The sequence below is a fragment of the Dipteris shenzhenensis genome, chromosome 10 (assembly GCF_047967505.1).
Source record: "Dipteris shenzhenensis isolate YYH24624 ecotype China chromosome 10, Dip_SZ_1.0, whole genome shotgun sequence".
Classification (NCBI taxonomy): domain Eukaryota; kingdom Viridiplantae; phylum Streptophyta; class Polypodiopsida; order Gleicheniales; family Dipteridaceae; genus Dipteris; species Dipteris shenzhenensis.
In genome coordinates, this window is record NC_141605.1 from 24,341,292 (window position 1) to 24,368,108 (window position 26,817).

The 26,817-nt window shown below is 41.2% G+C and overlaps 1 protein-coding gene across 1 annotated transcript; it reads right to left on the reverse strand.

Moving 5' to 3' along the window:
• Nucleotides 1-24,901, reverse strand: LOC147897596 (protein NRT1/ PTR FAMILY 4.3-like). Its single transcript, XM_087380058.1, has 6 exons — nucleotides 24,839-24,901; nucleotides 7,856-7,970; nucleotides 7,538-7,755; nucleotides 6,939-7,391; nucleotides 2,026-2,153; nucleotides 1-988 (listed from the first exon to the last, which is right to left on the reverse strand). Exons 1-6 carry the CDS (start codon nucleotides 24,899-24,901, stop codon nucleotides 1-3), a joined length of 1,965 nt encoding a protein of 654 aa, XP_087236184.1.
• Between the last annotated feature and the right edge of the window lie 1,916 nt (nucleotides 24,902-26,817).

Consider the following 26,817-nt stretch of genomic DNA (forward strand, 5'->3'; position numbering starts at 1 on the left):
TCATGAGCGATAATATGTGCTCGGGCCTGCTTCATCTTCATGCGCCATTGTGATCTCTAATGGAGATGGAGAACGACAGAGCATGGGGAACCTTGTCGATGGCACTTCAATGCTAGTGCTTTTGTCATTGGAAGAGCTAGAGCCGGAATCTCTTGCGCCATCAAACTGCTTGTATTTGTACCAGCGCGCGCAATAGAGATAAACACAGAAGTTGAGGATGCTAAGCCCAGAGAGTAGCCAATAGAAGTACTCGAGCTTATCGTAGTCAAGGTTGTAAGCTCCGAGCCAGCTACCCGTGGGGGTACGCGCCGTTATTTTATTAACAATGGTGATGAGCAGAGAGCTGAGAAAGTAACCGCAAGACATGGAAGCGAAGGCGAGGGCGGTGGAGAGGGAGCGCAAGCCGGGGGGGGACTGGGTGTAGAAGAAGTCAAGGAGGCCAATCCAAGTGAACAGGTCGACGAAGGAAAAGGCAATGAACTGGGGGGTGATCCAGAGGACGGAGATGGGGGGTTGGGGAGGGGGATGGCTGATGCGGAAAGCCTTGCGTTGGAGCTCGAAGAGGGAAGCTAGAGCTGGGACGAGGCAGGAGAATAGAAGGCCTATTCCAATACGACGCAAAGGAGGAAAAAAGGAAGAGGAGGAGGATGGCAAAGTAAGCCTAGTAAGAAGAGGGATGCAAAGGCGATCGTAGATGGGGAGAAGGGCCAAGAGGGTGGCAGCTGGTAAAGCCCCTAGAGATGCAGATGGTATAGTCCATGATATGACTTTGATTTGTAAGTCTGTAGTTGCAGCTTGTCTAATTGCCAATGTCTGTAGTTGTGCAAGCACACATGCAGGTACTATCGTGCATGCAAAGATTGGCAACACTCGCAATGCCAACTTGGCCTCCTCCACCTGTGTTACTGTGCACAGATACCATGGGCTCTCATCGTTCAGGTCTGCCATTATCGAGCTCTTGTCTTCCGTTGCTGCCTTGTCTAGAAACCTGTAAACATACCCGATGTTCACAGAAACTTAAGTGATTTAATTTGAAATATTTAAAGGTCTTTATGATAAGAAAATAATTTAAATGCCTTAAAATTTATAGGCTTTAAGACCTATTTTCAAATTTGAAAGTTAATTTCAGAATCCGCCATTATACTAACATCAACCTTGGCTTTTTGTGAGCATTGCACACACCATAAAGTAGGTCTCCATCGCATCAATTTCAAAATGAGCCTTCAATGTCTAATGACCTTTGTCCTATCATTAGATTTCATTTACCAAAAGATACATCATACATACCTATTTAATATAAAAACATAACTTCTCATTTTTCCTTTGAGAATTTTCAAGCAAAGGAATTTCATCTTCTCATGGTGACCAAAGGGCCATTTCCTAGCCATGAAAGCAACATAAATGTTGATTTCATGTGATCTTCATATGTGGTGCATGAAACAAATTTGTACTTCTATGGTGAGGAGTGCATATAACATCATTAAGCACTGATGCTTGATGATGGATCCTTCACGCCCTCCTTCCTCCCTCTCTACTCTCCCTCCCCTTCCTCGCACCTCTCTCTCTCTCTCTCTCTCTCTCTCTCTCCACATTTGTGCATGCTTCAACCAAATGAACCTAAAGAATTTTCACATATAGCTTTCTTGTGTCATTCTCCTTTTTCTAAAGGATCATTCTATCACCTGAATGTAGAGCACTCTTGCATTTCTTACAAACATTATTTTTAACCTTCCTTTTTTCTAAATTTTGTGTTCCTTAAACTCTTCTATTCGATTAAATTTCTACCTTCTTTATAGTATGAATTTATCTACTATGAATTTTCATGCCAGTTTAAGTAATTTGAGTAAATAAGATAAAGGTGTTGTGAGGAATTGTGTGATTGTAGACAATGCTCATTTATCCTCTATGAAATTTCATGGTTTAAGGAGAAAATAGGATAATAGGTGTGTTGAGGATTTAGGTGCATGTATGGTAGCGGGAGGTGAGTTATGATTCAATACAAAAGTAAAGGTAAGAAAGTGTTACCGAAATTGTTGAGTGTGCCGCAAAGGGACATAGCCTTTTTGCCTAGTATCCTTTTCACTCAATTCATGAAGAAGGAAAGGCTCTGATGGCACCTCCAACTTTCGCTTCTTGTGTGCAGCCACGAACACCTGCGCATGAAATCCAACTTACCATACCATCTCAATAAACTCTTTGCTAAGGGGGATCACTCATCATATGCAAATATAGCACATGAGGTTAATAGAAAGGGGGTTTAAAAGCAAAAATTCATATACTATTTTAGAAAATATACATACTTAGTCCTTGACAAAGACAACGCATATGTCCTTACAACACAGTTAGATTGTAGGAGTCAAAGCCCAGTATACAACCTCCCAAAAAAACTAAATCCTTAACAAGGAAAAAAGTGCAAAAGTCCTTACAATGTTGTACATCTAATTCTAGGATTTTGGATTCAAAGCTAGGTTGTGCATGCAAGCTCCATGCAAGCCCATGCTTTAGTACTAGCCTAACTTCAAGGGGGACTTAAGTGCCTAAAGTTATGAGAAGCTTTGCTAGGACTATTCTTGGACTATCACAAATTTTCATTACATGATATCTAGACCTAAGTTATATGAAAAATGAAAAAAATTTCTCCATGAAAATTTTGCCATCTTGGTAATTGACGAGGAAATCGATGTCAAATATAGGCAGCGCATGCTACTACCTATTGGAATATCTAAGACATGTAAATGTCACAAGGATAAGCAAAACACATTTACACACTTTTCTAGGTATAAATGCTAGTAAGTGTTTTTAACTACTCATGATAGCCTATAAGTGTAACCATCAATCCATTCCATTTCTTATATCTCGCATATCATATCTCTCTTCTAGGATGGCCTTTCACTTAATAGTCTCCATATTCAGACATGGTATCAGATGTTCTAGAGATAAATCTATGGACCTGCCCACCATGGTTGCTCACTTGTACACTTATGCTACTTCGTGCTCACCCCTGTCTTCTGTGTGCCTACAAAGCTATATTTGTGCATTATTCATGCGATGAAAATGACATGATTGCTATTCTACCCTTTGGAACCAATGATTGGGTGACGTTACCTTCTTTTTTTCAAGCGTCGGTCAAGACCCATGTACCTTGTTTTGATGCTCATCCTTCACTTCTTAGTGATAGACCAATTGCTTCTACTTTCAATGGCCTTCCCCCTAGAATCTCATTAGCAAACCACATCAGCATAATTGTCCTAGTGACCCTGTGCTCCTATGTTCAATGGTCATGGCACTTTTGTCCAAACTCTCATTTGGAATTTTGATGCGGAGCATCATCATGGACATGTCAGAAAATAAATTTGTGGTTGAGGCAATTTGATCGCTATAGGCTAATCGAGGGGAGGGCAATGGAGAGGCCATCCTGACCAAACTCTCCCTCTCTCCTCACTCATCCTCCGATCGCTCCCTCTCCTCTCCCTCTGCTCTCCCTCCACTCAACAACCTTGTCTTTTATAGACCTGCCACTTTGCTTCTAGATCCTTCTATCTCGCACGGTTTCTAGAGACATTTGCACATAAAACTTAGGCTTAATATTTATATCAATCCCCCGTGCATGAGACTAATTAATTGGTTTTTTGATTTTTTATCTCATAGGGACCTATTCCATGCATAGCTCACATATGGCGCAAAAGGCTGTGCCGTCCCAATTTTGTGTATCTTTGTCATGACATAGGATGCTACAACGGATGGCCTCACAAGGTCGATTTCCACATCAGACCCCTTTTGCAACCATTTTGTTCTTGGCAAACACACAATCTTCTTTCAATGGACTCCATGGTCATCGTGCTAGCGAAAGTATTGCCTTGGTACACATAGACATCTATGGACCCATGCAAGCACCTTGCCTTGGTGGTGCTACATATTTTCTCACCTTCATAGATGACTTTAGCATGTTCACGGTCCTGTCTATTTCCTTCACTATAAAAATCAAGTATTTGGATTCTTCCAATAGTATCATCGACTTGCTAAAAGATAGTCTAGTAAGCTTCTTAACATTGCCCTTCACTCAGGTAATGGTGAGAAATATTGTTCAAATGCATTGCGATAGCACCTCTATGATCATGGCATCGCACATCAGCTCACCATGCCTCAAAACCGAAACAAAACCAGGCTATCACTGAGCTAAAGATTCGCACACTTGTAGAATCAGTAAGATCTATGATTTTTGCTGCCTTTTGATTTAGGGGTGAAGTCATGGCCATTGCAGCATATCTCCAAAACATAACCAACCATGCACGCAATCATCGCATGACACCTCATCAACTCAGGACTCACATGCATTTGACACTTTAGCACCACAAGGGCTTCGAATGTCAAGTCTTTGCCCGCTGCCGTGAATTGAAAATTTGATCCTAAATCACAACATTGTATTTTCATAGGATATGGTTATCCCCAGGGTGTGAAGGCATACCGACTCTTTAACCTAAAGACTCGCTTGGTCCTTTACTCTTGAAGTGTGGTCTTCCACAAGCAAAGACATGGCATTCTCTCTGTCTCCTTGCCCATGAACCCATTTGTCATTGGTGACATTGTCACAGTCCCAAATGATGAGACATTGTCATGGTCCTAGATGAAGAGGAGGATTTACAATTTACGACTACTACTCTAGTTCAGCTACCAAATGTCGAGGTTCCCAAATCACCACCGGCGGTGCATGTCCTTGTGCCCCCTCATGCTCCTGTCACATCACATGCGTAGGCTACACGTCTTTAGTTGATGAATGACAACTACTAGTACTTCCACATGGCCGTCTTTCCTCCCAAATCAAGCACCGTCTGTTTCATGTGAATCACATCCCTTCATCTGAGATTTCTCCACCGGATCCCAACTTGCAACAGTCACCCTCCTGATGCCATCTCCTTCTTCATTAGTAGATGTCACTCCCCCACCCCAGTAGATCATGGATGTTCATTCTTGTCGCTCCACCCACAACACTCAGGGCTAACTTCTTGCCCGCTCTTTGACATCCCAACTTTTCTCTTGCCACCACCCTCCCTCCTTAACACTCCTATCCTTTGCCCAATCCCAGCTCTATAGAGGATAAACAAGGCATGGAAATAGGTGGTTCCTCCCCCTGGAAGGAAAATCATTTGTTAAACAAAAATTTAGCTCCAATGGCAGTTTGGCACGACTCATAGCTCATGGTTTCACTCACATACGCTCAGGTGGTCAAGATAAAATCCTTCACAACCATTGTAACTCTCACTACCTAACATTCACTCTTGCTTCATTAGATGGATATTAAGACCATGTTCTTGAATGGGGTCTTGGCTCCCCATGAGCGTGCATACATAGAGCAACTAGCTAGTTTTTATCAAGTTCTTGGTCAAGAGCACAAGGCATGCATGCTACTCAAAAGTCTGTACATGCGAAAACAAGCACAGTTGCATTTGGTACCTACGTTTTCATATCTATTTGGTGAGCATGAATTTTACATGCACTTTGTCAGACGACGAATAACATCATCTATGTTCAGTACATAGGAGGGCACTTGCATCTATGTCGATGATTTACTCATTACCTGTGACAACATCGATCTTCTCACTATAATTTCGGATGTCAAATCAGGGACCTTCTAAATATTGCCTAGGGATGCATATTCTTCGAGACCCTTGCAATGGCAACATCAAAGTGAAGTATATTGCATGTGACATACTTTCACATTTCACATGCATTCTGCATGGCCCATCCTAAGGCTAATGGATCCAAATGCATGCCTCACCAAGGTTGTGTCTCCTATCATTATTGCTGATAAATTAATCAAATGGCAATGCTCCCTATTGCCAAGCAATCGGGGCATTACGCTATTTGGTCACTTGTACTTATCTCAATCTCACCTTTTCTACCTCTGAAGTTTTGGAATACCCCCTTTTTTGAACCTTGCGACCCTCTCACTCTGCATTGGCAAGCTATCAAATGGATATCTTGATACTTGGTAGCTTACTACCCATGTTGGAATCATACAAAAAAGGCTGCCAATCTCCACTCCATGCTTGGTGTGATTCAGACTAGGCCAATAATCTGGCTATAAGGCATTCCACAATAGGCTACTGCTTTATTTTTGTAGGTGGTCTGGTAGCTTGGCTTAGCAAGAAGCAAGTTACAGTTGCCCTCTCCATAGCTGAAGCAACATATGTAGCAATTGTGGAGTGTCACCACACAGGGTATATGGCTTTGAGGTCTTCTCCATGATCTGGGTTTCAAACATGACAATCCTTTGTTTCTTTATTGTGACAACCAATCAGCTATTGCGATTGCTCATAATACCGAACTACTGAGACACATTGATCTCAGGTATCACTGCATTAAAGATGAGGTGGACAATGGCAAAAGCTCCGACTCGAGTATGTTCCCACCCTTAAAATGGCAGCATAATCCCGACTAAACCAACGGCATTGGCATTGTTGTGATGCACTTGGGACCTCCGTCCCTCCGGGTTTCATATCTGATTAGTTTACTCTTGAATTTATACCTGGAGTTAAGGGCGTATTTGAATATTTGAATTGATGATTAGTAACTCCACGTCCGATCAGTTACACTCCAACGGATATGTTTGTTGGCTTAACGTTGTTCGGCGTCTTTGAATGAAGTATCTTTCCCTTGCAAAGTTGCAAACTCTATCGCGTTGGTTGAGCATTTTCTAGACATGTTCCATATTTCTTGTATGGAATGATAATCACAGCCGAAGCTCACTGCCGCGAATGATTACCAACGAAACGGTTTCCAAATTCCATGCTAGCTAAATTATGTATTCTTCTTTATTTCATGACGGATCACACCATGAGAGCTTTAACGGTTTTCGTTATCAATTCTTGTTTCTCATCAGGGAATGAGAGCGTGATCATGGATAGGAGCTGAAAGCTGGGAGTTGAATAGGTAAATACCTGGATAATGCGAGTAAGTGGGCTTCCTTGAGGGCTTCGGACCCGAAACATGGAGGCTCCCACGATCATGCACAGGAAGGGCAGCAACATGCAAGCGGCTGAGAGGCCAAATCCCCACTCGTATCCCACCGTATCCTGAACCCACACGCCGAAGGTAAGACCAAAGAGTGTACCAGCGCTCATGCTGAAGAAGAACCAGTTGAAGTAGGACGACATCTGCCTTCTCTCTTTTGGATCCGCCTCCTCGAACTGATCTCCGCCATGAGCAACCACCATTGATCGCAGCGATCCGTTGCCCAGGGCGATCGTGTATATCGCAACAAAGAGGACGATGGACTGAATCCCATGAGCCCGTTCGCAGGTTGGGGCGGTTGGATCCTGCTGGTCGTAGTTGCAGGTCGGTGGAAGGAATTTAGTCTTGAAGTGAGCTTGCATAATTAGTAGAACGTCGCCCTGAACCACAGTCGAAGACAGTAAGGGGAACAATATGAGAATCCGTGCGCTGCCAATAATTCAGTTCTGGATGGCGATCTTATTGTTCGCTGCCAGATATCGATCTGAACAGATTTTTCATGATCGATTATAACAAAGCTACTTACCAAGAGCTCCAATCCAGCGAAGAGGAGAATCGCCCAGAAGCGGGAGATGCATGAATCAGAAATAACCCCCCCCACCAGAGCGAGCATAAAGCACGTTCCAAGAAAGTTGGTTGTTAAAATCGCAGAGTCTGCCGGGGAGAAGTGCATAACTTCTGTCAAATATGTGATGAGATTCCCTGCAATCGATGTGAAGGCCAAAGTTTCGAAGATCTCCGTAACTGATGCAAAAGCGTTCATTAACATTCGATCAGATCTAGACAAATAATCGAATCGGTCACAGCTAGATGTGGATTGCGCCAGAAGAACCCACAAACTCACTATAGACAGGGTATGTCGAGCGCCATCCTCCATGTTTGGCTTTGTAGACCTCTCCACCTTTCCAATCGGTGTACCCATCTAGCGGCTCCCATCCTTTCTGAATAGAAGACGGATACTGAACACGAAATCTGTGTTATTACTCAATAGCCTATATCATATTTATTGCTTGCAGCAAATTACAATAAGTCGTACTCCGCAACATCACAAATAAATCTAAATTTTTGGCAGGAGCACAGCCTTTCCCGATAAATCGAGTAGTTCAGCACCGTCGTGTCCAACCTCTCAGGTTTAAGCAATTCGAAGTCAATGATCTAGCCCTTTCAATGTTTCAAGAAACGACGAGACTATTAGGGGATCACTGTTCTAAACTGACTGATCCAAGGCACTCACCATTTCCTTAGTTTGCAGATATGAGCCTGGAGGTAGGAAGGTTGTCCTCAGAATCGGGCAAATCGACACTTTGTTTTCACTTGATGGGTTCCTCCGTCGACGACGTTAGCCTCGCTGCCTATTTCCGTTGATTTCCGTTAAACAGCTGGCTGGATGATCTCAATCCCGTGTGAACAACTCCGGGCCGGAAGGTAGCCTTGGATACTCAGGACAACTATGTCATCGGCTATGAAGGCTAGCAAGGCCGAAATGTAATTCTGGGCGTGCGATTGCTCTGATGCAAAACGGAGGGATAACGTGTGTAATTTTAATGTGCGCAAACATTTACAGAGGACTCTACAATCATCAGCATGCAATCGAGGACCCACGATATATTCCTTAGGGTCGCGAAATCTCCTTTAATTAGAAATTGTCTTTTCGACTAGCAGCTTCCAAGTTCCATGTACTGCACAAAGCACCCAACTCACACGTCTAATGTTCACACAAAAGAAAAGAACCTTCTCAACAAATCAATTTTCAGGTTTTGCTTGAGAATTTCCAGCTAAAATATAAGCAAAATGTCTAAACTTTTGCAGATCTTACAAAACTGAGAAAGTATTTTTTAATGGTAACAATGAAAATGCTGGAGGTTCATTATATACAATTTACAAGTTTTCTATCACGAAAGGCAATAAAAAAAGCAGGGCCTCCATTGGAGTCTACCATTCATGTGACACATTAGGGTTTACAAGAACCTTTGAAAAACTTGTGTTTCCATTAAAACCCATTTGCAAAGCATCACAAGAGTGGAGAAGATATGCAAAATAGAGTAACGAGAAAAGAAAAACATGGAGATGCCTCTAATATAAATGGATTACTTTGATAGTTTTATGTCCACTAGCATTGCTCCTCAGTGAAAAATTGATAGTTAGTCACACGATCCACTTTCACTCCAAAGGCCCCACGAGAATATTTGGAGAAACGAACGAGGATATCATGGGCACATTCCCATGCTCCATCCAGCTCTTGTTCTTATCATTCTAGACTTACAATTATGCATTTATGGGTGCTAATTATTAGTACGACTGCTACCTCCACATGTTTCTATTCACATTATAAGCGGATCCATGGATGCTCCTCAAAGTCTTGGGTTGTAAGGTGCACGCCTTGAAGGCATCCATAGTTGTTCTAGCAAGTGTTGGGCTCTTAAAACCATTTCTTACCCAAAAACTATTATTTTATGGAATCAGACTCCTTTTCTTTCTAAAATGATAGCTTTTGATTTGGTGGGAGTCAGTGGTAGTCAATTTAATTTTTGATGTAACTTTGAAGTTACTACATCATACTTAGGGGAAAGAAGGCATGTGCTCTATTTAGATACCAAAGAAAAAGTGTAAAAAAGCTATACCTCAAGGTACAAGGTAATATAACATGTTCGCAATATATTTGATATCACATAATACCTCCTCACATGGTCAACCTTGCTTGGCCTAAATGTCTTGAGGGAGTATCTCAAGTACGACATTCTAAATATGGATTTGTTTATTAAAACCCTGTGGGCCTCTTGTTTGTTGTATTCAATCACTTCCCATGTGTAATTACTATGTTTTCATATCATATACTGATATCTTTGTAGCTTGCTTGACTTTTCATCAATGAGTCTAGCATTGTTGAGTGTGTCCTAGAAGTTCTCCATTCCATTTTCTTATGTATACACCAAAATTCTAAAATTCTTTTTGTGTTTTCTATATTATATACGATTCCATTGTCTTTTTGAGAGGATTGCATAGATAAGCCTAGATCATCCCACAATGGATGTCTAATTAATGTTTAGAATATTTACATTTTAGCTCATTCAATTCATCATGAAGTGTTTTCGATGTAAGATTTGGCCTAAATCCATATTATAGAGTGTTTTAACTATGCATATGCTGTTAAAACTAATAAAATATGCTCTTAGGTTCAATTTAGGACAAGTGGTTCTTTGCCACTAGTCAACACATACATGCCACTCTCATGGATGCCTTTCTCTTTGCTTATTAGTTTATTCATAGGTTTATGCATTAAGGGTCAATAACTACCCCATCCGGGTTTCGTAACTCTCACGAGTAGTAAGAGACCCCATCTTGATAGATTAATCCATCCATGAGTAATAACTTCTTCATCTAGAGTTGGAACTTTTGCACATGTATGCTTTTTATTGTAGACTTGTAGTAGTTCCATCAGCTTCAAGGGTTCGATCTTTGCAAGCTTTATGATTAAGAAGTCCAAACCTCTTTTCTATACTAATACTGATAGAATTCGAGAAGATAATGCTTTTTTATCTAAGCATAGAGTGTTGTTCAAATTGGTGATATTAACATTTGTCCAGATACATCGGAATAATGAGAACAAAGTAATAAGAATCACAATTGTGTTAGAAACAATTAACTGCATGGGGTGGCCACATGGCGAGGCTGCATGGTAACCTCCTATATATACCTGCAAGAAGGCATACCGCTCTCACTTCTACACCTCTAGAGAGATCGATGAGAGTCATCCCCAAGAATTTAGGGGGGTCAGTTGACCTCTTATTTCTACACAATGCTAGGGAGTGACTCTTGATTGGAGATCTATGAGTTGGTTTCTTCAAGTGGTTTCCCTCTAGCATTTGGTTTCCCTCTACCACATGAGAGCCTGTGTGAGAGGTCTTTCTCTATCGTGTTCTAGCTGAGTGTGTCACAACAAATAGAGGGATAGAAGACGAAAGAGTGAAGGGAATGGAATACTAGAGGCTTAAGTTTGTAGCTCGACTGCCAGGGATTTAAAAAGTATGTTTTCTAAAATAAAAATACGTACTTTTTGATTAAAGATCACGGCCTAACACCCTAAATGCAAAAAACATGGTTCTTTACACTAGTTGTCAACCGCGCGGTGTCCGCTCTTATTGCACGGTACTATAACGTGCATACCGTGCGGTATCATTTGCCCCGCATTGTCCCTCATCTATATCGCGCGGTTTTTTTTAATCTTCATTGCAAGTGAATCAAGTAGATATATTGGGCTTGTGGCTTCAATGCATGACATCCAATCCCTTAGTGTGAACTTGGTTGGTGTTTTCATTAAAAAACCAAAAGAATATGTACTAATTGTTAGGTAAGTAGCTAAGTTCCTTTTCCTTGAGCCACATGTCATTATTCAAAATTCAATTCCAACTATCAATATTATGGATTTTTAATGAAGGGCAAGAAGCTTATATCTATGCATTCCAACATAACCTTCCAATGTAGTCGTATTTGCTTTCTTGCACTTGCAAAAAAAAAAAGATGCCATAGCCATAGCTTCCTCAAAACCATCCCGTTGCATATCATCTCTATATATCCTACTACAGAACTTTTGTTTCCATAGTCAACCTGCAGCCTTTTCCTTCCAATGTCAAATAGTATTTATATTGTCCCGTTGTAGCTCTTTTATCTTTGTGGTGTTCACCTTGCATCTTTTTCTAGGTTAGCCCTTCCTCCCTCCTTTTTCTTTTTTCTTCTGTGTTTTTTGAATTTCTTCATATTTGGAGCGTACCATCAAAGAGGAAGCTCTTCTCTTACCCTACTTTTAAGTTCTCAACTACATCATATCATGCAAATAGTCAAACCCTCACCTTGTTTCGGCAACATGGAAGGTCTATCCTTGCTCCTTATTCAGCATCATATACTTGTTGTATATGCACCTTACCAGCTATATCGGGAAGGTTTGTGATCTAAATTCTCTTCAAGGTAGAATCCAAATATTTCTTCCCCCATTTAGTTTAAGGTGGGGTTCTAGAAATGGTTAACTGCATGGGTGGTGAGGCTGCATGGTAACCTCCTACACACACCTACAAGAAGGCATGTAGCTCTCACTTCTACACCTCCAGAGAGATGGATGAGAGTCATCCCCAGGAATTCAGGGAGGTCACTTGACCTCTGGCTTCTACAAAATGCTGGGCAAAACTCTTGATTGGAGCTTTATGCGCTGGCAGCTCTTGGCGAGTCAGTTTCTTCAGGCGATTTCCCTCTAGCATTTGGTTGTGGGCATGTGTCGCCTTCCACTATATATGAGAGCCTCTTCTCTTAGATGGTGTGTGAGAGGTATTTCTCTATTGTGTGCTAGTTGAGTGTGTCACAACAAGTAGCTTGGTGGATCTCAGTCTGTGTGGCCATCCACAACGACCCTATATGAGTCGGCTTTCTTCATTTCATGAGGTGCAAGAATTTGTGGCTAAGTGATTTATCAAATTTACTTGTAAACCTCCACAACAAGCCCCATAGAGATGCATGGAGGTATCTAGATGGGTCAAGGTGTAGCCAATCATGAAACTATTTTTGGGGCTACGATGGAATGCACTCCTAGGTGAGATTTTGAATTTGGGGTGGAATCGTGCTCTCATTGGAAATTTTCCTGACATCATGATGCTGCACTGGCATAATAATGAGACACAATCTATCAATCTAAACATTGCAGAGCTTGACAACACATGGCAGCCTTACCTTGCTACTCGTGCATCTATGCACTACTTTACGTAGCGCAGTATCTAGCCTGACCACCTATCATCGCACAGCATTTTGCCGCAACTTTGCCCCTTGTCATTGGGCAAAGCACCCATACAGATCATGAAAATTCCACAACAAGACAAAGCAACCATAGACACACTTGATAGATGCACAAAATAGCGGGCGTGTCTATAGGCACAGCTGCAATAGTGAAAATATAGGTGCGTCTAATCGCACATCTAATATCGTGTCTATTCGCGCGTCTGCACTATGAATTAGATGTAGATTTAGAGGCCTTTATAAATGCAGAACAGAGAATACAAAAAGTGATATTTTGGTGCAAGCTGATAAATGCGCATCACTGCTTTCCAAACATTGCCCATGATTACCAAAGCACATAATTTTAATAAAAATATCAATGCTTTTTGGCAAACTCACATACAAAAATTAAGTGAGGTGAGGAGAATGAGACAATATGTAAAATAGTTTTGCCAATATCAATGATGGGCTACAGTTCGATCTCATCCTTAATGAGATCAACCCTTGCTAAACTATCTACTTCAAAATCCAAACTAATGTTGAGATCTACAAATACATTCAGCCTACTACTACTTATGCTACTCATGTGCTCATCGAAATCAGCATCACAATGGTAGGCTCATCCTCATGGCTAATGGCCTCAATATCTGTATCTCCTATCTCATGATCATCCTCCTCTCTCGTATCATGGTCATCATCACATCCACATCATCATGTCCATGGCCATGATCATCCTCCATATGCTCCATATTAGTAAATGTACTATACATCACTTTGGAACGTGGCATAATAGGTATGACATGCCACCACCTATTATTATCCACCATTGGTTGATAGACAACCTAATTCAAACACAAATACAATCATGTTATTTTCCTTGCATCGAAGGTATCAAATATTTAAAAGTGAGTATTTGTATATGTGTGTACAGTACCTGTTCACATTGTTGCAGTAGTACTAGTGTGTCCTTCTTGCTTTGCCAAACTTTGTTGAGTTAATAGTTACAAAGCCACTTGCATGATGTTTGATTGTTGCATTAGGCCCCTCTTTCCACCACCTCCTTAAACCACTTGACATCCAAAACATACACAAAGAAGTGTCAAAAGTCAAGCTTAATAATATCTTGGATTATGCCACAATAATCATCCATGGCTCCCTCAAAGCTAGCAATGATGCCGAAATCTTGTGTGTTTCTCTTATCATCAATCCATTGTGTCCAAAAATGCTTTCCCTCACACTAGCATATAGCACTGAACATAGTACACTACACCAAGAAAAAATCAATTAGATAAGCAATCTAAATTGTTGAAAGCTCCTAACTTATGCATAACATTATATATACCGACCTTGCTCATGCATCCTCTAGCATACTCCCAATCTTCCATTGTGATATGCATCCCCTCGTCTCTCTCTGCTCTCTCCATTTTGTCAAGTAGCCAATTCACAAGAATATCCTTTGGAAGTGCTCTTAGATGTTGAGGTATGGCACACAAGATTCGTGGTGTGTACAAAAGAGGGCCCTTTATCTTTGTATTCTTGCCTTTGCATCCTCGTATCTTGTCACCCATCTTTTCATTACATCACTATTAAGCATGCCATAGAGGTTAATATTATTAAGCAACTCTGTGTCTATTACTTTGCTCCGTCCTTTCCCTTGAGACACAATAGAGGTCATCCTTAGGTCTTCATCATCTCTCCATAGTCATGGGAGAGAGCTATCCACATCAATAAGAAACTCAGAAATATATACAAGTGACTCTTGTACCAACCAACCCTCAGCCATGCTACCTTCGGGCCTTGCATTTTGCCTCACAAAACCCTTCAAGGTCTTCATGAAGCACTTGAGGAACAACAACCATCGTGCATGTACAGTGCCGCATATAGTAATCTCATCCACCAAATGCACTATGAGATGTAGTTGGCTTGTGAAAATAGAACATGGAAAGGTCTCCTCCACTATACAAACCACCTCCACTGACATAACTTGAGCATTCTCAAGCATGGTGGGATCTATTTCCTTTGAGCTCACATACCTAGAAAGGAAAAACTACACCATATTAGCAATATGAAAACCTTGCATGGAGCATTGATACGATTCACATTTTGTATCCTGTAAAGTACCACACAAGCTCGCCCATCTTGTAAATACAATCCTTCACGTCCTTCGATGCACTACGAGAAATGCTAGTAGGTAGTATGAACTTCGGGATGCCATCTTTTGGGAGTTATATAACATTTTGGGGCACCCTACCACTCCTGGAGAGTTATACACATACACGACGGGTACTCTAAACACCCCCTGAGAGTCGGCAGTACAGACTCCAAACCACCCCAATCCCACACCAGCTGAGATTACTCTAGTGGAGTTGAGACAGTCCAATAGGTTATAGAGCCACGCCCCTTTTGCCCATTCATCAGGAGTTTCTTCTCCCGTGCAATCTAGTGTCCCTTCTCCCTGATCGTCAGCACTCCCTTCTCCCCTGTGGTGGTCTGGAGCCCCTTCTCGCCCCTACGGTCAAGAGGCCCTTCTGCCTCACCGAGCCGCTAGCTCTAGGTATCCCAATCCCCCCAATGTTTATATCACAGATAAATGGGAAAAGTCAAAGATTGTTATTATATTTGCCAATAAAAGATCTTTGCTTAAAAGGTAGGCACTAGCCAAGATTGCCAGGAGAGAGTCATCTTGTAGCTTGATATCGTGGGAAGGTACCCTACTCTTGTCGAGATAGCCTACCACCACCACCATCGCAGAGGAGATACATGGAGGCACTTCTATGATGACGGGTTGATTACTGAGGAGCAGTATATCCAGGCTACTAGAGCACCCCCCAAGTATTTAAAAGTAATTAAATAATGTCAATATTGTAAATAAAGATTTGATTTTTCATACATTGATACATGTTGTCCCTCATTTACAGGGCCCTAGGGCTGATCAGGAGGAAGAAGATGAGGAAGAAGGGAGTGAAGAAGGGAGCAAAGAAGGGAGCGAGGATGCAGAGAAAGATTCGTCGTAGCAGTAGTGTTAGCTACCCCTTTTTGTACTTGAAGCCATTGGCTATGTTTTAAATGCATTTTAAATTTTCAAATACTTTAATCTCTTTTTTTTTTTAAAGATGATTTTAAAATACAAAATATATACATTTTGACATTTAATTTAAAATTTCACTAACTGCAAAATAAGATAAAATCTACTTTAAACTCTTGTTTTCTTTTTTTTTTATAGATGATTTCTAAAAACAAAATTTAAATGTTTTTTATATTTAATTAAAAACTTCACTAATTTAAAAAATAACATAAAAACTACTTTAATCTCTTTTTCTTGTAATAGATGATTTTAAAAAACAAAATATATACGTTTTGACATTTAAATAAAAACTTAAGTAATTAAAAAAATAATTTTAAAAAACTTTAAAATGCATTTTAAATTTTCAAATATTTTATAATTAAATTAGATATTCCTATAAACTAAAATTTAAATAAATTTTCGCAAAAAAAAAAAGCTACACTTAAAAAACCTTACCTGGAATCTCCCGCTCCATCCATCTCCATCGCTCCGTCGATCTCCGTCGATCTTCGTCAGTCCTTCTCCGTCGCTCCAGGAATTCTGTCGATTTTGATGAGGACGAGCTCGATTGAGGTTTGAAGAATGAGGGGGTCCCTCTCTTTATATACGAAAATTTAGGGTTTCAATACCACGATCAAGGTATGCCAATGCCACGTACCTCGATCGTGGTATTTGACATGCCACATACCTCATCGGTCCAGCATACCACTTGCGATGCCACATACCTCGATCGTGCTACATGACATGCGACATACCTCGATCGTGGTATTTGACATGCCACTTACCTCATTGGTCCAGCATACCACGTACGATGCCACATACATCGATTGTGGTATATCACATGCGACATATCTCGATCGTGGTATTTGACATGCCACATACCCATCGGTCCAGCATACCACGATCGAGGTATGGACATGCCACGATACCTCGATCGAGGTATGTTTGCTGCCAGCACAGTACACTGAATAACATGTCGGATGCCACATACCTTGATCATGGTATTTGACATGCGACCATGTCATTGGTCGAGCATACCATGATCGAGGTATGTGGACTTGCCACGGTACCTTGATCGAGGTATGTCAACTGCCATGTCAGATGCTACATACCTCGATCGTGGTATTCGACACGACCCATGTCATCTATCCACGATACCTCGATCGAGGTATGTGGACTTGCCACGATACCTCGATCGAGGTATAGGCTCGGTTCAGTGGATGAAAATGGAAGACCTCGATCGAGGTATTTGCTTGGTTCGGTTGTCTGCATGTGCCAATTTCATTGGAGATGATACCTCGATCGAGGTATTTCACACCAAAGCAAAACCTTTGTATTTTCACTCGAGGGGGTGTCACACTCCCCCGCAAGTGGTCCGGAAGTGGACACCCTTAGCTTGCTACCTCCCCCATATCGAGTCAAAAAGAAGTTCACGAATGGAACCTATCAGCTTGAGGATGTTGATGGCATGGTGATACCCGGATGCACCAATGAGTATCGCCTTAAATTCTTCTATGCTCGACTACCTTGAGGGCTAGCAGACCCTCTCTGTCATTAGATAGGATCTGCTGGGGGGGAAAATATGTGATTCCAAAATTTGATATTTTTTATTTGGCATTGTTATTGTTTTCTTCTATGTTTGATAAGAGTTTAAGTAGCAAGTGATAGCCTAGCCGCTCTCACTTACTTCTATTTTCGAAGATATTGTATGGGATTGAGAGGATGAGTGGAATGGATCATTGTAAATACCATAGGTATGAATTATAAATACCTTGGTATGGGGTGAGAGTTATTTATGTATAGGATATTGTGGGGTTTTTTAGAAAATAGGAAGAGTGACTCATATAAAGAGGTGGGCTCATGTCCATGTATTCCAATAATATAAGAGAGTCCACATGCCAAGCATGTGGAAGGCATGTGGAGGAGTGTGGAGTCAAGAGGAATCCTTCTAGAATTCCTATGTGGAATAAGGAGGATGTGGACATATGGAAAAGAGAGGGTCCCTATGGGCTCCATGTGGGGAGACTTCGCATGTAGACTCTTGTAGATATTCTCTCATGTAGACTCTTGAGTCCATCTCTCTCTAGTTTATTCTCTCTCTATGAGTAGTCTTGGAGCTTCCACTCCCTCTTGTATGTATGAAACCTCTGACAAAATATGAAGAGGGGAGAGGAGAAGAGTGGAGATGAGGAGAGAGGGCACAACTAGAGAGCACACCACAAATGAGTAACTGTACACTAGATTTAGTTGAAAAAATAGAATATATACAAACCCTTTTAGGGTTAGGGTTAGGGGATCTAACCCTTTCCTTTATAGCACTCTATAAGGTTAGTGCTATGCACATATGATCACGTGATGGTGCTATGCACACATGATCACATGATGTTGAGCGTGAACTCTCAACACCTTCCCTCAAGATCAACATCATGAAGTAGGCCTTCCCTCAAGATGATGATTCTGGGGAATCGAAGAAGGACTAAGCATTACATTCCATCACACCCCTTTATGGGAATGTCCTTCCTCTGCATCAACCAAGAGCTAGTCGGTGTTTCTCGAATAGCTCTTTACCGAGTGGTTTGGTAAAGATGTCTACAACATTTTCTTTGCTATCACAATGTTGCAGAGTGATGTCACCATGTAACACTCTTTCTCTAATGAAGTGCTCTCTGACATCAATGTGCTTTGTCCTGGAGTGATATACTAGATTTTTGGCCAATGCTTGAGCCGATTGATTATCACAGTATATTGTTGTTGGCTTTGACTCATCAAAGTAATCTGTTTCTGACAATAGTCTTCTGAGCCATATAGCCTCACATGCACCTGTAGTGAGTGCTCTATATTCTGCTTCAGCCGAAGACAAAGAAACAGTTGGTTGTTTGTTTGACAACCATGATATAGCACCTTGACCAAGGAAAAATGCATATCCCTGTGTCGATCTTCTGGTCTCATGATCTTCAGTATAGTCACTGTCACAGTATCCATGCAACCATGGATGACTTCCTCTGTATTCTATCCCAAAATGTCTTGTACCTCTGATGTATCTCAAGACTCTTTTGGTTGCATTCCAGTGAGACTGTTTTGGATTTGCCATAAACTGTGCTAGTGAGCTTACTGCATAACAAATATCTGGTCGTGTGATTGTCAGATACATAAGAGATCCAATGAGCTGCCTGTACTATCTAACATTGACTGTAGGCTTTTCTGAATCTTCAGTAAGTTTCAAACTCTGTTCCATGGGAGTGGCTGCAATCTTGCAATCTGCCATATGAAACTTCTTCAGGAGACTGTCAACATACTTGAGCTGACTCATGAATGTGCTATCTGAATCTCTCCAAAACTCAATTCCAAGACAATAGTGCATAAGTCCAAGATCTTTCATGTCAAACTCTGCAGATAAGTCTTGTTTCAATTTTTTGATGAAGCTATCCTTGCTTCCTGTCACAATCAGATCATCTACATACAAAACTTCTGGGTACCCAGAAGTTGGTACAGCAAAATTGACAAGTATTTTGCTGATCTGGGATACATGAAGTCCAGTGTAGATCATACTCTCTACTACAAAGTTCAAGGGGAAGACATTACCATTGCACTTTTGTATGTAGATGATCTGATTGTGACAGGAAGCAAGGATAGCTTCATCAAAAAATTGAAACAAGACTTATCTGCAGAGTTTGACATGAAAGATCTTGGACTTATGCACTATTGTCTTGGAATTGAGTTTTGGAGAGATTCAGATAGCACATTCATGAGTCAGCTCAAGTATGTTGACAGTCTCCTGAAGAAGTTTCATATGGCAGATTGCAAGATTGCAGCCACTCCCATGGAACAGAGTTTGAAACTTACTGAAGATTCAGAAAAGCCTACAGTCAATGTTAGATAGTACAGGCAGCTCATTGGATCTCTTATGTATCTGACAATCACACGACCAGATATTTGTTATGCAGTAAGCTCACTAGCACAGTTTATGGCAAATCCAAAACAGTCTCACTGGAATGCAACCAAAAGAGTCTTGAGATACATCAGAGGTATAAGACATTTTGGGATAGAATGCAGAGGAAGTCATCCATGGTTGCATGGATACTGTGACAGTGACTATACTGAAGATCATGAGACCAGAAGATCGACACAGGGATATGCATTTTTCCTTGGTCAAGGTGCTATATCATGGTTGTCAAACAAACAACCAACTGTTTCTTTGTCTTCGACTGAAGCAGAATATAGAGCACTCACTACAGGTGCATGTCAGGCTATATGGCTCAGAAGACTATTGTCAGAAACAGATTACTTTGATGAGTCAAAGCCAACAACAATATACTGTGATAATCAATCGGCTCAAGCATTGGCCAAAAATCTAGTATATCACTCCAGGACAAAGCACATTGATGTCAGAGAGCACTTCATTAGAGAAAGAGTGTTACTTGGTGACATCACTCTGCAACATTGTGATAGCAAAGAAAATGTTGCAGACATCTTTACCAAACCACTCGGTAAAGAGCTATTCGAGAAACACCGACTAGCTCTTGGTTTGATGCAGAGGAAGGACATTCCCATAAAGGGGTGTGATGGAATGTAATGCTTAGTCCTTCTTCGATTCCCCAGAATCATCATCTTGAGGGAAGGCCTACTTCATGATGTTGATCTTGAGGGAAGGTGTTGAGAGTTCACGCTCAACATCATGTGATCATGTGTGCATAGCACCATCACGTGTTCATATGTGCATAGCACTAACCTTATAGAGTGCTATAAAGGAAAGGGTTAGATCCCCTAACCCTAACCCTAAAAGGGTTTGTATATATTCTATTTTTTCAACTAAATCTAGTGTACAGTTACTCATTTGTGGTGTGCTCTCTAGTTGTGCCCTCTCTCCTCATCTCCACTCTTCTCCTCTCCCCTCTTCATATTTTGTCAGAGGTTTCATACATACAAGAGGGAGTGGAAGCTCCAAGACTACTCATAGAGAGAGAATAAACTAGAGAGAGATGGACTCAAGAGTCTACATGAGAGAATATCTACAAGAGTCTACATGAGAGAATATCTACAAGAGAATATCTACATTTGCGTGACTTCGCATCCAATTTTCTACGATGATCATCATGTATGTGAGCATATGCTATGCAACCAAATATGCGGAGATGCCCAATGCGTGGCTTGTGTCCAGTGAATGCTTCATAAGGAGTCATACCTTGTATCAGTTCACTAGGAAGCCGATTAAGCAAGTAGTTAGCTGTAGCTATTGCTTCTACCCAATACTGATTCGGAAGATGCTTTTCACTAAGCATTGCTTTAGCATTGTCTGCTAAAGTCCCATTCTTCCTTTCAGCTATTGCATTCTGCTGAGGAGTATCTGCACACGTGAATTGTCTTCGTATGCCGTGATTTTTGCAAAAGTTCATGAATGTTGAAGACATGTATTCACCTCCTCTATCTGATCTCATGACCTTGATCTTTCTTCCTGTCTGGTTTTCTACCATGGCTTTGAATTCTTGAAATCTGGAAAACACTTCAGATTTCTCTTTTAGAAAGTAGACCCAACAATATCTGTTCTAGTCGTCGATGAAGGTCAAGTAGTAAAGTGAACCATTGATGCTGCGGGTCTGGGCATAACCCCATACACCTGTATGTATCAATCAAGAATACCTTGTGCACGAGAGGTACTTCTGACAAATTGGTTCGCTTTTGTTTGCCGAAGCAGCATGCTTCGCAAACTTTTCCAAGAAACTGTAGCTTCGGAATCCCAATTGCCATATTCTGATTCCTGAGATCTAACAAGTACTTGAAATTGACATGACCATATCTCTTGTGCTATTTTGTAGATAGTGGCATCTGTTGCATTTGAGCTGACATGGCTTGCTTATCTGGTACTGTAGCTAGCATTCTGTATAAACGTCCTTCCTTGACACCTTTTGCCATGAGCTGACATCTTTTGGATTTGTCTCTGATAGTGCATTCATCACCGTCGAAGATGACTTTGTAGTTGTGTTCCATCATTTAACCTACTGACAAAAGGTTCTTGCTGAGCTTCGGAACATAGAGCACATCTTTGACTAATCCTTTCGTACCAGTGAAATTGTTCATAGGGATAACACTTGTCCCTTGAACTCGATTCGGTGTATTGTCTGGTGTGTAGATGACATTTTTTTGACCTTCTAATGGTTTCATCTCTGTGAACCATTCCTGATGATTAGTCATATGAGATGATGCACCACTGTCGATGTACCAAGGATCTTGTTCCACTTGGTCGACTTGATAATTGTAATCCTCTCTGGGATTGAAATCAATGTTTGAGTACACTATGTCAGTCTGATGCAATTTCTTGCTTGCAAGAAACATATTTCCATGTTCATTTGCAAAATGACTGTGACTAGAATGTCCACCACGATGATTTCCTCTGCCTCGAGAATTCCCTCATGGATTGACCGCCTTGGTTGTACTGCTTCTTGCGGCAATCTCTTTCATAGTGTCCAAACTTGTGACAATAGTTGCACTGAATGTTTGACACATTGGTGGATGCATTCCCTTGTCCTTGAAATCTTCCTTGATTGGAATGATTTCCTCTTTGCTGATTCTGATCTTGCTGGGGATGATGCTGCTGCTGATGCTCATTCTGACTTTGATTTTGTTGCTGATGATGATGACCACTTTTTTGATATGATCTACCTCTGCTTCTATCTGAAGCTGTGAATGCCTGATCATTAGAATGACCTTTACATGCTTGAATGGCCTGAGTCCTGAGTTCTTCACCAAGTAGGACTGATTGAAGTTCTTCCAGTGTTGGAGTTTGCCATTGGATGGCAATACTCTAGACTGGATTCTCATATCCCTCTCCTAGTCCATTCAGGATTACTTGAACCATTTTTACGGGGTCCATAGTCTCTCCTGCTGCTGCAAGTTGATTGTTGTACTCTTTTATGCGGAGTACATAAGCATGACCGGTTTCACTGCTGTTGCAGAAACTCTGGTTGATCTGGTTTCTCAGTGTGAGAATCCTAGATGTGTTCTTGGACTCGTAGAGAGCTGCGAACATATCCCATGCTTCTTTTGATGTCTTGACTATGTTGAGTTGTCCTAGCATGACATCTTGCACATTCTGCTTGATCAGGTGATAGGCATACTTGTCTTTCTTATCCCATTCTACTTGAGCTCGAGCAATGGCAGGATCTGCTACTGGTGCGGAAACTATTTGTGTAGATGTAAATCCTGATGTAGATTCCATTGCTAGTGCTCTGACAACAGATGGAGTAGAGCTACTGGTGGCTGGATTGTCCAATGGTCTAGGTGTAGACCCATCGACATACTCCCATTTGTCCTAAAGCACAAGAATGGTCTCCATTCGGTATTTCCATGTACGATAATTGGAGTTGTCTAGCTTAGCAGATGCCACTAGATTGAGGTTGCTAGTCGACATGTGCAAGAAATGTACTCAAAAGTGTCGTGAAAATTTCTGTATGAATCAACTGCAAATACACTGAATATGCCAAGTGAAATCTCTGAACCATCGATGAAGATAGAACTGTAGTATATAAAATCTGATTTGTATTACAAGGCTTGTGGCAATGATGTCGGGAATAGCCAAGAGGCTTTACAAGGCTGAAATGATGTGCACGATGCCGTGAGATAGCCGAATAGGCTTTACAATGGTGGCATGTGTGTGTGAAATCACATGCTATCTGCCCACTGAATCAATCTGTAATGCCTCTAAACTCTGAAGTCTGCTCACTGAACTGATGAACGTAAGGTTTTAGGTAATGTAATGATGTGAAACCGTATGTGAGCATATGGACTGACTCCGAGTAGGTACTAGTCGGGAATTTCGGGCATGGCTTAGATTGGCAACTTGGGGAAATTCAAAGCGTCCCCTCTATGGCGATCTAGTGTACTTTGATCTAAATCTAAACCAACCGTCGATCGATGAAAGAATAGCAAATAATTCCTTTTCTTTTGTTCTTTTTAAGTGCTGGGTCAGATGCATCGATGTAGAGGCAAATGTGCGTGAAGGAAGTGGTTTTGTCGGCGAGGCTCAAATGTGAGTGTAACTTGCGCCAAAATGTGCGTGTGATGTGACAAGCGCGTAGAGCATGAAAAAACGAGTGACCTTTCCTTTTGGAGCGCCCTCAAATTCTTCCTGGATCAAGAGATATGACTTGATCTCGGTGGAGGGGCAAAAGGAGTGCAAAGGGTGCTCAATGATGATGTGCCACTGTGAGTCACATGCAGTGATGATGTGGCACTGTGCCTAGCAAGAGGTGTGCCAGTGAAGCTCTGTGCTGAGGTGGCAGAAGTGGTCACATGCAGTGAACTGTGTGTGCTTGCAGAGGTCAGTGCTGATTGGATTGCTGAGGTGGCACTATTGAGGTGGTACAGGTGATGTGGCAGTGATGATGTGGCTTGATGATGTGGCTAGATGATGTGGCTTGATGACATGGCATAGATGATGTCGCAGTTGAGCTAGGCTGCTGATGTGGTAGTTGCTGATGTGGCAGATAGGATGACAAGGTGATGATGTGGCAGTCGACTGCCACGTGTCAGGATAATGTGGTGATGTGGCAATTAGGTAGGATAAGATTGCCACATGGCAGTGTTGTGGCCAAACTCAAGTGTGGTGACCTTGAGCAATCCCAAGGGAGGAGATAAGGTGGTTAAATGATTGCCACGTGTCGACTAATCGAGGATTAACTTGACTAACTCGGGGTTTCACCAACTAACCATATGCTTGGTTGAACCATGTCGTCTGCGAATTCCGTCGTTGAAGCTGGCCCAACAACAGACAATTCCATAGCTTTCCCCCGGAGGGGGGGCGCCTTCAGCTCTGTGCATTCCAGTTGACATCAGCCATCGCTTAACTGAAACTGGACTCAAGGTTGTAAAATCTATCGACAGAGCTGACGTCCAAAGCATTATTAGTCCCATCGAGAGCTTGCAGCTCGAACCTCAAGCTCCTGAATCGTCGAAAGGGGCCCCGCTTGAGCATTTGGAAGTTGGCACAGTTAGCATTCCAACACCATATACCTCCTCATCTTCAGAAATATCTGGGACAAATTGTAACTCCCTCCCTAGCTCCTCCGCCTCCATCGTGCTCTCCAACTCCTCCCTCAGTTCCTTGCTCTTCCCTTTCCACCCATCAACGTGAAGTCTCAGGAATCGAGATCTCGAGACTTGTGGTCCATGGAGACTTGAACTTTGAAGTGCTCCTTGGCACTTGCGGCTGTAGCTACTGGCAGATGGAGGAAGTCGAGAGTCGAGACCGGTGCAGGACAACGCCGCATGAAGGTGAAAACACCTTTGAATCTCTACCATCCAGCCTAATGTCTACCTATTTGAATTACGTGAGGGCTACTCCTCTGTCCCTACTCCTATCGTTGTAGTCCATCGTGTGTTTGTGGCTAACTTATGCCTACCATCCTCTCGACTGCACAAGTGAGCCGTTGTATTTGTGGGTGGTAGCAAGCTAAGGGCATCCACTTTTTGTTCACTCCCCAATCCTAAGGAGGTGGAAAAACAAGCTTTTTAGCACACAAAAATGCAAATCTCACCTACTTCCCTATGGATCTAGTCTTTGAAGTCTTCTGACACAACATCACAGTTGCTATTGTGCACACAATCGTATAGTCTGATCGAAAATTCGATGCACACACAAAAAATTTCTTTGTGTCACACGGCATGGTTCCAGGGTGGTCACACGTTTGTCACGAACAAAGAGTGTCATATAAAATTCTAAATTTCTCACTCATTTTAGATTAAATGTTATTGAAACTTTGTAAGTGGTCTCTTTGCATTATGTAGAGCTTAACTTGATTTATTGGTAATTTTTTGAATGATTTATCTAATTATAAATAATTATTTATAATAAATAAAGTCATAAAATACATGCATTTTAGTAGCACACCACATTTTTTTAGTATTTTGAATAATTAAGCAAATCCAATTCGGTGGAAGGTTAGTAGGCACATAAGGGTGTAACACCTATTTCATTAATTTTGGACTTTTTGTGTTGTTTTTGGACGAAGCCCAAAAATCCTTCCCAAATGAAAACTTTACTTTATGAAAATATCCTTTCCAAATCAAAATTTTACTTTCTAAAAAGTTTCTTCCCAAATCAAAAGTTCACTTTGTGGCACTGTCATATTCACATAAAAATATTGTTTTTTCAATCTATACTTTTGCACCAACATGCAAGAATTTGAAATAATCCTATATTAGAAATTCTAGCTATATCTAAGTTATTTGTTAATTTAATTATTTTTAATATTTTTCCTTGACGTTTTTCCTTCCCAAATCAAAAGTTCACTTTGTGGCTCTATCATATTCACATACAAATATTGTTTTTTCAATCTATACTTTTACACCAACATGCAAGAATTTGAAATAATCCTATATTAGAAATTCTAGCTATATCTAAGTTATTTGTTAATTTAATTATTTTAAATATTTTTCCTTGACGTTTTTCATTGACATGATAAATTTATAAATCCATGAAAGGAGACTTAAATATTTCATGAAAATAACATTGTCACTCGACAATATGCACAAAATTTAACAAAACTTTTAATAAATAGAAAGAAGACATGATGCCATAAGACCAAAGAGGGATAATAGCAATTGTAGCTTTATGTATATGATTACATTGAGAGACGTTGCTCTTAGCTACAGTCTTTATATCCAAAATGATATAGATTGAACATATCTTTACAATTTAAATTGTTGCTCTTAAAGAGCCTCAATTCGTGCCATCTGCATAATTTGACACCCCATTGTCTTATTGCTCAATGTCACGACAGTCCCTTGCCAGTTGCCATCTGCATAATTTGACCTAGGCTTGTCTTGCCAAGCCTTGCCCCTTGGGTGCATTGACTCCCCATTGTCTTATTGCTCAATGCGATAGTCCCTTGCCAGGTGCCATCTGCATTAACTCCCTGTTGTCTTGCCAAGCCTTGACCCTTGGGTGACATCCAGTGCAAAATACAGGTGCCATCTGCAAAATACAGGTG

Excerpts from the sequence above, each read along its gene's own strand:
- LOC147897596 (XM_087380058.1), bottom strand. The coding sequence starts at position 24,901 with ATGGAGGCGGAGGAGCTAGGGAGGGAGTTACAATTTGTCCCAGATATT. Across the intron at positions 7,756-7,855 it reads CTCGACATACCCTGTCTATA|TTACGGAGATCTTCGAAACT; the intron begins GTGAGTTTGTGG and ends CTTTTGCATCAG. Across the intron at positions 2,154-6,938 it reads CACTTACTCGCATTATCCAG|GTGTTCGTGGCTGCACACAA; the intron begins GTATTTACCTAT and ends TTTCATGCGCAG.